The sequence below is a fragment of the Ursus arctos genome, unplaced genomic scaffold (genome assembly GCF_023065955.2).
Source record: "Ursus arctos isolate Adak ecotype North America unplaced genomic scaffold, UrsArc2.0 scaffold_14, whole genome shotgun sequence".
Classification (NCBI taxonomy): domain Eukaryota; kingdom Metazoa; phylum Chordata; class Mammalia; order Carnivora; family Ursidae; genus Ursus; species Ursus arctos.
This window is the reverse complement of record NW_026622808.1, coordinates 6789140-6803063: the sequence shown is the minus strand read 5'-3', so window position 1 is coordinate 6803063 and position 13924 is coordinate 6789140. Positions and strand designations below refer to the sequence as shown.

Below are 13924 nucleotides of genomic sequence, written 5' to 3'. Positions count from 1 at the left end.
CTCAGCCTGGAGCTGGGGCAGGTGTCCTTACTCCTCAATTTATTTTGAAAGACCTCAGTTTGCATCTTAGTCACCAGACAAAGCCACCCTCTCCCCCCACTGCTGTGTTACGTGTGGATGGCGCCGCCCCTGGCTCACTGTGACTCTTTCCAACATCACTCCTGCCTTAACATATGGCCACTTCATTAGACGCATGAATGATCCTTCCAATACCCAGGCCTCTGGGATCCTTGAACCTTCCTCCTCCAGCGATCTTGTCCCCCTCCCTGCCTTCTTCCCCAGCCCTTCCTGTGGCCATTCCCAGACCTTGCCTTACCACCCCCCCCCCCCCGCCCCCGGTGATCCAATTTCATGCACCTCTTTCTCTGATCACGACTCCTGCCTTTCAGCTTACTCCCCCCAACGTCCCACTATCCCCAAGGCCATGCCACCCTGCTGGGACCTCCAATCCATCCATCCCAATGCCTTCCCGCTGTCTGACTCCGTACCCAGTGCTCTCCCCCACCCAGCTTGGCTGCATCATCCTCATCCCCTTGCCTACATTCCTGACTCACCGGCCTTTGCTTGTTTTGTCATATTCATTTGGCAAAACCATAATTCTGATGAGATCCAACCCTCTGTCTGTTCCGCACCTGCCCCCTTGAAGCCAGTGGGGCTGAGAAAAACCAGCCGGCTGTGCTTTAAATTCACAGCAGTGAACCTGTAATAGGCCTTTTATGCTTCCCAGCTGACACCCCAAACTTCCCATTATGTTCTTACCTTTCTAGACCACTATTAGACACGTTCTTTTTTCTCCTCAAGTGTTCAAAATTTCTATCAACCTCACTCTATGATACTTTTGCTTCCTTGGGTTTTAAAAATGGAAATAATAGAATAAAACTTCCACAAATGCTTACATGCATCCCATCTGCCAATATCCATACTCATCCTGATCCTTCAACCCTCCCGTGGCTGCAGGTAGACCATCTGCCATCAATCTGGTGGCAACACCAAGACTCAGAACTGCCACTTTCGTCCTGACTCCCACCTGTTCTTGGCTCCTTAAAGATATCGCGCCAACATTCTTTCCTCGCTACTACGTTCTTTTTTTTTTTTTTCCTTCCCCAGTAGCTGATTCCCGTCTAACAAAATCCTCATTCCTCCTGCCACCTATCTTCCCACTTCTGTGGTCCCCTCTATAGCGAAAAGTCTAGAAGATGTCTCTGTTCTTGATGTGCCCTTTTCTTCTCCTGTTTTATCTGACAGTCACCCCCACATTGCATGGAAGAGTGACTAAAAGACTACTCAGTGTTCGTCACCAGTGACCTCCACTTGGCTAAATCACATGATCCTTTAACAGTCCTCTTCCTGCTTGACCTGTGAGAAGCATTCCGCACAGCTCGTGATGATCTGCTCCTTCCAGAAGCCCCTTTCTTCACTTGGTTTCTAGGATGCCAGTCTTCTGGGTTTCCTCCTGTCAGTCACAATGGCTCTTCCTTTCCATTGGTGGTACTTCCTCCTCCCAGGTTCCTAACATTGGAGAGCCCTGGGGCCCACTCCTTGGACACTCTCCCTTCTCTATAGAACCTCAGTTCCCTGGAAGCACTGATTCACCTGCAGAGTTTCACAGACTATCTATATCAGACTGCATTTGGTATTTCTAGCCTTTGCTTCTCTGAATTCCCAATTCCCATAACCAGCTACCTACTCAATGTCCCCATTTAAAAGTCCAACAGATGTATCAGATTCTAATGTGTCCGAAAACACATTCCCGGTCTTTCCTCAAGAATGGCCTCGACCCTGTTCTCCCCCACATCAGTTAATGTCAGCTCCATTCTTCTCGCTCCCCAAGTCCCAAACCTTGGAGGCATACTGACGCCTCTTTTTGCTCTCACAACCCCACAACAAATCCATTAAGAAATCACATTGGCTGAGCCTTCAAAATGTATATAGAACCAAACCCTCTCTTACTATCTCCTCCATTCCCCCAGGTGCCAAGTCATTGCCTTCTGTATTATAGCAATGACTTGCCAACCCATCCCCCCTTTTCACTTTTGCCCCCTACAGCCTATTCTTAACACAGCAGCTGGAGTGATTCTACTAAAAAAAGATGGCAGACCATTTTACTCCCTTCTCTCAAAACCCTTACATGATTCCCATTCCTCTGAGATTAAAAATCAAAGCCCCATAGGCAGGGCTGCATGGGGCCCGTCCCCTTTTACTGACCTCTACTCTTCTTGTTCACCCAGTTCCAGCTTCACGGACCTCCACAGTGCTCCTTGATCACACTAGGCATACTCCCACCTCAGGGCCTTTGCACTGGCTGTTCCTTCTATCTACAATATACTTCCCCCAAGGATCTGCACAGCACTTTCCCTACCCTCCCATCTTTGTTGAAATGTTACTTGTCAGTGAGGCCTGTACCAGTCACTCCATTTATCATTGTAATCTCTCCAGCCCATACTCTTGATCCTCCTCACCAGCTTTATTTTGTTTTATTTTATTTTATTTATTTATTTGCAGAATTTTGTGTTTATTGACTGTCTCTCCCCTGAAATATAAACTTCATGAGATTGGGAAGGCTTGCCTGTTTTCTTCACTGATACACCTTCCCAGCACCTGAAGCAGGACTCATACATAGTAAATGCTCAATAAATATCCATTGAGTGAATGAATGAGTAGCTTTGCATTTCATAGAAAGTTCATATTCATTATTTTTCTATCACTCAAAGCCTTCAAAAATCCAACCCCAGCCCACTAACTCTTTTTCTTCCTATTTGCCAGGCCCTACAGAGGACAGTGGGTCTAAAAAGACCAGAGAAGATACAGCCCCTGCCTTTGGGATCCTAGGAATATTCCGGTTCATCTTCCCTCTCCTGCTAGGCCTTCTGCCCTAGGTCCAAGAGCGTCCTTTCTTACCTGAAGGAGTAGAGCTCAATTTGTAACATTTTCTCCGTTGGCACACTCTGTCCACCTGTCCTTGTAAGTTCTCAGTCCAGCGACGGTTTCCAGATACACCAGGCAAGGGTCAGCCTCTTAGACGTCTCCTGCTGTGTCCAGGTGTTCTCTTCCGTAGCCACAAGGACTTTTTGGTCACGTATAGAACCCAGCCAAGGCAATGAGTCTTTATTTTCGTTATTTACTCAATTATCACATTTCCTGATGATCTGGGCTTTTTCTTTCTGGTATTCCCTTCCCGTAGCTGTGAGATTTGACAGATAGAGGTTCCTAGTAAGTTACATTAACTACAACTTTTTAAGTTGCGAGTGGTCAAAACCTCCATTTAAAGTAGCTCAGAGGTTGCCTGCGTGCGTCAGTTGGTGAAGCGTCTGCCTCCGGCTCAGGTCATGATCCCAGAGTCCTGGGATCGAGTCCCACATCCGGCTCCCTGCTTCTCCCTCTCCCTCTGCTGCTCCCCCTGCTCGTGCTCTCTGTCAAATAAATAAATAAATAAAATCTTAAAAAAATATATAAAGTAGCTCAGAAAATTCAAGAGCAGCCTGATTCAGGAGCTCGAATGAGATCATAGGACTTGGTCTTTCTCCATCTATGAACTGTCTCTTCCCAACTGTCTCTATTCTAAAGCTCCAGAGGGTAGCAGGATGGCCACAGTTGTTTCAGACGAATAGGAAAGAGAAGGTGCCCTTTGTCAAAAAGTTCAGATGAGAGACTTTGGCCCGACTCTCACTGGCTCAGATTTGTTCACGTTTCACTGCTGGATCTAGAAATGAATACCCCCCCCCCCCCGCCAAAAATAAATAAGTAAATAAAAGGAACTATACCAGGTGGCCAGAACCCCGACCAGTGTTCACCCTACAGGTAGATTCAAGATCCTCAGCTCGGTTTCCTTCTGTAAGGTGCCCCGTCATACCACCTGCAGACAGATGCGTGTCCTTAGCTGCATTTGTCCTCTTTTGCCTCCAGCCCCTGTGACTGTTTCAAGTACCTCTTACGCACCCCGTTAATGAGAGAGGGGCTCCTGCCCAAGGGTTCTAGGGCTGGCCAAGCACATAACACTGGACCGATGAGACTGACAGCAATATATTAGTCACACGTACAGCACGGAGGAGGCTGCTGTGTCTCTTGGGGTTGCACTTGGGAACACGGTGAACAACCGGAAGCTGTGGGAGGCAAGCGAGCTGGGTGGGATCCCGAGGCTGGGATGCCCACTGGCTCCTGTGGGAGGAGGGATCGGCTTGTTGGAGGAAGCCCGCTACTCAGAAATAGCAGCAGTTGCACCTGTCCCCTTGACGAGGAGGGCTATTGGCCAAGGGGACCGCATCCCCAGGAGCTGGGTGGCCAGGGAGATTTGCAGGTGGGCTGTTCGCGACCCTCCCGTTTTACCAGCTGTCCAAACAGTACATCACCTTGGTTCTTAGTAATAGGGCCTTTCTCAGATAGCCTTTCTATAAGGTCTCCGCAGAAGAATGCCCTCCTTTGCTGCCCCCCTCCTCCCATGCATATCTGTTCTAGGTGCTTATCCCCGTCCTGGCCAATGAGAAGAATCACCTCGACTGGCCCCACGTGGTATGCCAAGACGTCCAGCGGCATGCCCACAGCCTCCAGTGCGACCTCCTGGTTCTCCTCGAGCAAGTGAAGGGGAAGACCCTGCTGCCTCTTCCCGTGGGCGCAGAGAAACTCGAGCTGGCGGCGTCTCAGAGTGAGAGCGTGTAAGTAGCGCCAGCCCGGCCATCTGGGCCTCTGCCGCCCGGCAGGGGCTAGTGTATCGGAATGCGCTCTGTACAACTTTTCTCTTCCCGATCTTCGCGTCTCCTCGTCCCGCACACAAGCCTGTTTGCCAGCGTCCCGGACTGGGTGTTTTCTGCGGATTACCACCCTTGCCCCAGTCCCTCCGGGCAACAGGGCCTTTTCACCGCTCCTCATGATTTCAGGGCTGAGAGCAGCCACACCGGGTCCAGTATTCTGCTTATCAGGACAGGGGCTCATCATTGGCAAAGACCCAGGGCTGGCCTGGGAGGTGGCCGCGCCTCTTGCCAGCAAATACGTGCACCTAACGTCACTAATTCTCATGGCTCTTCATGTATATACCCCACTCCCCCAGCAGCTGGAGACTTTGTCAGTTCTTGGGGACTTTTTCTTTTTTTTCCAAACAGAAACAAATCTGGCGTTGTTGAGACTTGAAGTCCATGCCTCCTCCACCGGGGTGGGCATTACAACCCCAGCTTCTTCTCCTTTCAGGGGTGAGATCCTCCTTCTGCTCTGAGATAACTTTGTTTCTGTCCCATGGGGATTTTTTTTCCTTTTCTTTTAAGCCAGCGTGTGTATCTAAACGATATATATATATATATATATATATATATACACACACAAATATATATATATACACAAATATATATATATATACACATATATATATATTTCTTTTTTTTTTTCTCTTCTATCCAGCACTCCTCTGTCTGTGGCAACAGTCTACCTTCCTGCCATCTTGCCAGGAGTTTGCAAATGCATTGTCGTCATCACTAGATATTCAGGGCCCGGGATCTGATCTGGAGAAAAAGTGATGCACGGGATGCCAATGTACTTTATAATGAGTTTTCGCTATTGGAAGTAATTTGCGGCATATATAATTTGAAGCAATTTCCCAGTTAACTAGAAAATGTAATGTGGTTTAATAAAAATATTCAATTTTCAAAATAAATTCAAATTACCCTTTTCCTGTTCCTTTTATATTTTAACATAATAACATTCAGTGCGTGTGTATATAATCATCGCCGGGTTGGTCTCGCTTTGTTCAAATTTGATAATTTCCCAGAAGGCTGGATTGTATTTCAGGGCGGTGCGTATCTTCTCCTTTCAATACCTTCCATAATCACTTGTGCCGTATCACCGCTCAGCAAATATGAATTTAATTAAATTAAGCGAGGTGGGTATCTGGCATGAAAATGCGGATGATAGATTCTCTGTTTCACTTGTGTCCTGAGCTCATGGCATGAACCGCTGTCCGTGGTGGCTTTGTGGAAAGACCACCAACATGGGTTCTGGATGCCTAATCCCTTCCGAAACACCTCGAGTTTTCTTCCCTTATTTTTGGAAAAGCTGTATGAGGGGGAATGCTGGTTCCCCCAGCATTCTGGAAAAGCAAGGACATCACGAAATCGCCCGTCGTGTTCAGACGGCCGATGCTGTCTGCCTCGTGGAGGATGGAGCCTGCCTCCCCTTGCTGGAGAGGGCAGAACTGAGGCCAAGTGAGGGAACTGGCAGGGAGGCAGGTGTGGTTCAGGGTAGAGACCGACTTTTTCCCAGGACGAGCTGATCTACTAAGGATCGCACCGCTTCGTCAAGCAGGGAGCTTGCTGACATGGGTGATGCTCAGGCAAGGGCTGAATGGTCATCCAAATATTTTCCGCCCAGTGTATTCCTGCACAGATGGCAAGGCCCAGTGGCATTAGTCTTCAGGATGCTGGTGAACCCCCAAACCTTGAAATAATCATGTACCCGTGCGCACGGCAGTGTTTTGTCCCAGGAGAGGGGAGCTGGATTTTTCTTATTGATCCCATATCAGAGTCTGTCATCCAACGAAAGCTAAGAATGCCTGGCAGGGGTAGACTTTCCCACCTATTTTTAACAGACTGGGAATTCTGCTTGGGGGGACACCCAGAGTTACTTCCAGCATCCCAGGAGACTCGTTGTGTCTTTCACAGCTTGGACTGTGCCGATAAGTCCATCGTCTACGCGCTTGAGTCAGCCGTGATCCAGTGGAGCCGCCAAGTTCAGCTGGTGCTCAAGAGAGAGTCTTCCCAGCCCCTCCGGCAAGGGGAGAGCCCCACCCCCAAGGCAGAGTTGGATTTCTGGAAGAGCAGGTGGGTAGCTGGGTAGCTGGTTCTCATCACCCGCGGGCTGGGCAGGCGGCTCAGGGTTTCCTAGGCACTGGAAGATACATACTTTCCCGGAGTTTCGATAGTCTCACCTCCTTTCTTGAGCCCCTGTCTGTCTTCTGACATTTCCTCAAAGGCTCTTTGAACCAAATGTAAAATTAATGAACTCTTTTTCATATTTTTCTTCTGCTCGTCTACTCCCTCCTCCTCGGACAGGCAAAACTCTATGCGCACGCTTTTTGTAAGGATCTGGAGAAAGAGAGAGGGGTTTTGGCAGTTGGCTGCCTGCAGAATGGGCTTTGCTAGGTCCCAGCCAATCATCAGTAGGGCTGGAAAGCCCATCCTCCATGGTGTCCCAGCCCCACGGGATTCCAGAAAGATCTGACTGTTGCTCCTGCTCTCCCCCCACTTCCGTGCTTCTCTTATCACTATGCTGCTTAATCAAAAAGATATAGAAAGATGTTTGAGGCAGATGTCCCTGTCCTGGCCTTGAACGAAGAGTGTGTCCATGTCACATGACCGGGCACACCTGGGGGGTCATTTGTGCCCCAGTGTTGAGATGCCCCGTCCTCCTGTCCCTTCTCTGACCATTCCTCCGACCTGCTGAGGAGCCCTTCTCCAGCAGCTCTGCTCTGACAACACCTTGGTCATCCCCACCCCGAACCTGACTGCCAGAGCTAATGACCTCCAGCTGCCAGCCTTCTGAGCCACCAGATGGTCACAGCAGTGCTCCCTGCTGCTGCCTCCTAGACCTGCCCCTTTGAACCCACGTCCCCAACTCTGGCTTTTGCCCTCGCCGTTCTGGGAACAGACGCCCCGCTCTGTGGGAGCAGGTGGAGGCAGGGCTCCTTTCTGTTTGAGGGTGGGTCATCATGGCGTGACCCCGGTTCCCTGGACTCACCGTTCCCCACTGCGTTGTAGGTCTGAGGATCTGGAATACATTTATGATCAACTGAGCGCTGTAAAGGCGAGGGGCGTGGCGAAGCTCCTGGACAGGCTTCAGAGCAGTTACTTCCCAGCTTTCCAAGCCATGTTCAGAGACGTCCGAGCAGGTGAGGACCAGCCAGAATTTTCCTATATACGGCAGAGACGAATTTCTTATTTAGCGCCGAATTATCTTTTCTCTCTGATTTCCGCAGCTTACTGTTCTTAAAACCTACCAACCTGACACAGTCTAGCTTGGCGGCAGGAACACCAAATCTGGAAGCAGGAAAGCAGCTCCCTTGAGCTCAGTTTGCATTGCCAGTGCTTTGTGACCTCAGCGAAGTCACCTAACCTCTCTGGGCTTTAGTGTGTAGCCATGGTTGTGCATAGCCTTCCCGAGTAGGCTTCCCTGGGCCACTATGGGCTGATATAGTGGAAGTTCTGTTGACTCTACTGTACTGTACCCGTGCATGTTGGAGTCTCTCGCCTCTGGAATTCAGCTCCCTCCGCCCCCAGCTCCTTGAGAAGTCCCTGTGCCATTTCTAGCTCCATTCTGCTTTTTCGGTTCCTGCTGTTGGTTGGGACGGCGATTTCCCAGCCGCTGGAGCACCAGAAAAGATCAGCCCTTGTCAAAATTGCAAGGCCGGCCAAGTCTATAATTAGAAGTAGGTAAACTTTTTTCAGGGCTCCCTCTCCCCTCGTCTGGGCCCTTTGTTTCTTTCCTTTCTCCTATCAAACTTCCTCCAGCTCCTCAGCATCGTAGGTCCAGAATGGGCTTTTGAAGATGTTCACAATGTCATGGGATTTAAGCTTAATCCAAGCAGTGATTTTTGAACATATTTTCTCTGTTGGAACTTTTTTTTTTAAATTGTATTTATTTATTTGACAGAGAGAGAGAGCACAAGCAGGGGGAGTGGTAGGCAGAGGGAGAAGCAGGCTCCCTGCTGAGCAAGGAGCCTGATGTGGGACTTGATCCCAGGACCCCGAGATCATGACCTGAGCTGAAGGCAGCCACTTAACCGACTGAGCCACCCAGGTGTCCCTATATTGGAACTCTTTCTTCAACCACAATCTTCTATGGAATTCCAAAATACAAAACTAATCAAGGCACATTTGTTCTGTTAAAGAGAGGCATGTCCTGCGTCGAGAGCCCATTGTCCCCCCCTCTCCCCCCCACCCCACTGTCTCCTCCTCATGGCGTGGGGTTTGGAAACCCTTCAGCTAAAGGAATAAAGGCTCCAGGGGTGGGGTTCCTAACATATAACAGAGGAGATGCTGGCCTAAGAGGCTAGTCTTCGGGGCCCTAAAATCTTACCACAGACATTGCTATGCCAGCACGTAAAGCTGGCTTGGAATGAGATCCCTCTTGGGGCCCCGTTTACTGCTTCGCTGAGAGGTTTTGTGTCCCCGGGGGAAAATCAACGGTTCCCAATTTATACTTCAGTTCAAATGGGACGGGTGTCCCCCAAAACGGGTGTGCGTCCCTCCCGGTGTGAGAGATGATTGCGGGAGACATATGGACAGATATATTTTAAAACTCTGTTAAAGGGTGACTGTTTTTGGCAAGTGACACCTGCCTTCCATTTGTGGTAGTAATCTGAAGTCTTCATCTATGATTTTATTCAGGTTAAAACGGGAGCTGACTTAGAGAAACGTGCTAAGTAAGTAGTATAACAGGTTGTAGGCAAGCATGAAGGAGTTGTGCAGGTGGCTGAAATTTGAGGCTCTGAAATAAAGCTTCATGCAGTGAAAGTATATTTATGAGTTGGTTATGTAGAGCCCCAAATATATTTTTCACATTAATAGATTAATAGACTATAATCATTCTCATTGATTGATAGTTACGAAAGATTTGTCTTCTCAGGCGAGCTTCAGAAAGCTCTTTGCAGTAGAGTCTATGTTGGCGATGATAGAAATGAGAACAAAACAATACCATCCTCATCGTAATGGATAAACGCTCCAGTAAAATTAGAAATCCTCGAAATATATATAACTGAATTCTGATGATGCAAGGAAAGGAATTTTTCTTGAGAGAGAGAGAGAGCTAGCGGGGGGAGGGGGCAGAGAGAGAGGGAGAGAGAGAATCTCAGGCTGACTGCCCGCTGAGCACAGAGCCCGACGCAGGGCTCGATCGCACAACCCTGAGATCATGACTGGAGCCGAAACCAAGAGTCGGATGCTTCACCGACTGAGCCACCCAGGCACCCCTAATTTCTTCACTTGTAAAGCGGGAGTAATGAAGCTAGCCCACGAAGTTCGCAATGAGACGGTTTATGTCTAGTGAGTAGAACAACCCATAGCACATTGAAACGAGATAGAGTATATTTTGAGTTTCCTTTAGGTTCAATGCAGAGCTTCAGCCCCACAATATACCCTAAGAGCATCTGGTCTCACGCCGTAGTGCCTGATGACCTGTCCAGGAAAGAGCCAGCCTTTATTAAATGCCCCCCCTTCCTGGTCAGTTTCGTTCGATGGGCTTTTGCATTTCCTCCCAGGTGGTCTGCAGAGTTAGTCCCCAGCACCACGGGGTTTCCTCCTTTCCCCTCTCAGTCCCCACAAGGCGACTAATGAAAGGCCCCACTCTTCCCTTGGCTGCGTTCAAAGGAAGTGGTGAGAGAGTCTCCCAGCTTTGAAAACCCTGCCATAATCAGTCTGTGCTATTTCTCTCTTCCCTGTGGCCGCTCCTTGGTGCCAGCTCCCTGAGACACTTTATTAGCAAATATTTATTAGAGACATTACCTTTTATGGAACCCCTGCCCTGCTCCAGGGGCTGTGCTAACGGTGTACGGACTCTGTTTGTGCCGTGTTCAGACCTTCATGTTTGAAGGGATCTTTCTGACTCTAAAGCTTGTCTTTGGTCATCTACTTTGGGTGGCCTCGGATCTAGCAGCAGCAGAGCGTCTTCTCCATGCAGGGCCCCGGACTGGGGCTAGCAGAGCAGACGGAAGTCCAGACACAGGACTTTTGTCAGAGAGCCTCGTCAGGCCATCATTTCAGCTGTCCAGAAATTCTAGCCGCTGCCGTGCAGATCCTTCGGTCCCAGGCTCCTGGGCTCCCCTGGGTGGGTGTGAGCCCCACGCCCGGAAGGTGACTATCTTCAATGCCTTCCAGCTCTGACAGAGGCACGGGACATCCACACGCACCTGACACCACTCTCCCGCCACCTGGAGCTCCTCGAGAGCCTGGAGTTTCCTGAGGTGAAGCCACGGCTGCGGCCCCTGCTGCACGTGGTCTGTCTGATCTGGGCCACCTGCGAGTCCTACCGCTGCCCAGGGCGGCTCACGGTGCTGCTCCAGGAGCTCTGCAACCTCCTCATCCAGCAGGTCGGCCGTCCGGGGTCCCGACAACCTCCCCCGGGGGGCGGGGGGCTGGCTGGCTGGCGCCGAGTCACAGGGACGCGTAAAGGGTGCACTTCTTTCAGGGCAGGGAAATAATTATGGTCCAAAGGATTCTCACGGTTCGGTTATTTTACCGTCACCGCCGATAAGTCACAGAGGTGTTCTCGGTAGTGCTGGAATACGTGGGAGGACCTGTCTTCCTTTCCCCTCTGCCCGTGACTGGGAGTCAGGCAAAGGGTGGGTGTGGTGAATTTCAACCTCAGTGATCTGTCCCACGGTCAGCAGCAAAGCCCAACAGTTAAGAATGCTGCCTTTGGAGTCCGTGTGCAAAATTCTGCATCAGTACCTGTTTGCTGTGTGTGTCTGGGCAAGTTACTGACCTGCTCTGTGCCTCATGTTCCCCAGCGTGCAATGGCAAAAAGAAGAGGACCTATCTCAGAGGCTGGCTGGCTTCCTCCCATGGGCCCATGCCTTCCATGTGCTATGAACTCAGTGCCTGTGAGCTACAGAGAGACAGCTTCTTGGACCACACTCTCCACACTCCTCCTCCTTAGGGATTCCGTGGCAGCCCCAACCAGCACAGCATAAACCTCAGGCAGTCTGTCTGTAAACAGAACTCGGGACTATAATGAGGCTTGAGTGATCTGCATCCCAAATTGGCTTCTTTTTCCTCTAAGGAGCTGTGACCCCGAGAACACAGTGAACATATATAAAGAGTGATTGGTAACAACTAACATCAGTGCAGCCCCTTGCAGCCTGCCAGGTGCCGTGACATTCGAGACCTCGGCCATTTTCAGATGAATCCCCTGAGATGGGCAGGAAAAGCCTTATTAATTTGTTATTAATATTCAAAGATGTGAGGTAAGGCTCCAGGAGGTTAACTGAGTCACCAAAGGTCACCCAATCCAAGACCAGAAGCCAGGTGTTTGCTGGGCCAGCACCCTTCCATCGCTGCCTGTTTGTCAGCCAGGACTCTCGTGGTTGGAAGGATAAGAAAACCCAACCAAAACTAACATCAACCAAAAGAGAATTTATTGGTTCATATACCTCAAAAGCCCGAGGTAAGGCTGGCTCCAGCCCCCGCGGACAGGAAGGGCTCAGATGACGTCACCAGGACCAAGTTATTTCTGCCCCACCCGGTGGTGGTGAAGGCGGCTGTCCTGCTTCAGCTTCCTAGCTTTCCAGGTTCAAGGCTCTTGGGGACAGGTTCAAAGAATTCTTGCTTTTGAATTACTTGACCATAGAAAGCCAATTATTCACAAGAGAACACTCAGGAAAGAACACCTCCCCCAGCCCCAGCTGGCCCCACCGAAGGCCACAGTGGTTCCTCTGATTGGTTACCGGCCCGTCCCTGAGCCAATCCTGGACCGTCTGGCTCGAGCCCAGGTCCCAGCCCACCTGCAGCACTGAGGACAGGGTCAGAGGTCTCCTAGAGGATGCTTCTGAGAAGTACTGCTCGGCCAGTTACTCTGTTCAGAGTTGGGGGGAGATGGGCACAAGTTGTAGGGTTGCCCCGCCCCCATGCATGCTCAGCGCCCCTGATCTGTTTGCGTTCTAGGCCTCTAATTATCTCAGCCCAGAGGGCCTCCTGAGAAGTGAGGTGGAGGAAAGTCAGAGGAAACTACACGTGGCCATGGACACATTGAGCTTCTTCAAGCAGGTGTTTCAGGACAGAAGGGAGCATCTCCGTACTTACTTCAAAGAGAACCAGGAGGTCAGGGAGTGGGATTTCCAGTCTTCTTTGGTCTTCGAGCGATTGGATGGCTTCCTCGGGCGGCTGCTCAAGGTCCAGGTGGGTGTTCTCGTTCATTCTCAGGCTCTCACTCTCAGGCTCTCGTTCACTCTCACGCCCACTCTCACAGGAGGAAGCAATAGCGGGAGAAGGCAGGCAGACGGATGGAGGAGATCCGCGGAAGATCAGACACAGAATCAGGGAATGTCATGGGAGTTGGGAAGGGGGTATTAAACGCCACAGTAAACGTGAAATGGGTGTATTAACTGGGAGCAGAAAAGGGGGCTCCCTAACCCCGAGGGGCTCTGAGAAAGTGCAGAGCTCGAGAGGAAATACATTTCGAAACTAGAGTAGAACTTCTCCAGGGAAAGAAGACGGGAAGGGCATAGCGACAGAAAACGTGTAAGTGAGAGAGCCAGAAGCTAGATCTTATGAGAGGCACACCTTGAATCCTTCACCGGGTCGTGGAGAGTACAAATAATTGACATCGAGCTTTATCCCATGTGCCTCCTCCTCTCTCTTCCTCTTGGGATCAACCCCTTCCCTGCTATTTAGCCCAGCTCACAGACACTCCCGCTTCAGCCTGCCCAGCCTGGCCACCAGGGCGGGATACCAGCCAGGACCCCCTTGCAGGCTCTCCCACCCTGCCGCCCCCCTCACACCCGGGGAGTGGAACGGGAGCACTGCTCACAGCGACTGGCCTGTGCACACATGCTAATGATGGGACTTTGCATATAGACAGCTATTCTAACATCAGGGCATCTAATCTGCTGGGCGTCCTCAGTAAACACCAGCAGGGATGGCCACCAGTCTCCCTGGAGTCATTACCCTCACAAGAGTGGCGTGCAGGCTGCTCTCTCTTTCTGAATCAAGGGCACGCATGCACAAGAAGCAGTTGCCCCAGTTTAATTAGGTGATGGCTCGAATGTCAGCACGCGGTGTCTTCCTGCCGCCCCCCCCCCTTGAGTCTCCTGTCCTTCTCTCTGGCTTACCTCTCCCCTCTGAGGTCAGATCCCGCCTTTTCTTTCCTCTTCCTTCCCTTCCCACCTGTCCCCCTTCCCCTTCACTTTCGCCTTCCTTCCTTCCTTCCCTTCCCTTTCCTTCCTTTCCCTTCC

The 13924-nt window shown here is 50.5% G+C and overlaps 1 protein-coding gene across 1 annotated transcript in view; it reads left to right on the top strand.

Moving 5' to 3' along the window:
• Nucleotides 1-3863: 3863 nt before the first annotated feature.
• Nucleotides 3864-13924, top strand: part of DNAH9 (dynein axonemal heavy chain 9) — a 303991-nt gene continuing 293930 nt past the window's right edge. The window contains 6 exon segments of the mRNA XM_057311241.1: nt 3864-3921; nt 4403-4649; nt 6642-6800; nt 7737-7867; nt 10851-11062; nt 12636-12869. Of these exon segments, the coding sequence (XP_057167224.1) occupies nt 3864-3921; nt 4403-4649; nt 6642-6800; nt 7737-7867; nt 10851-11062; nt 12636-12869 (1041 nt within the window).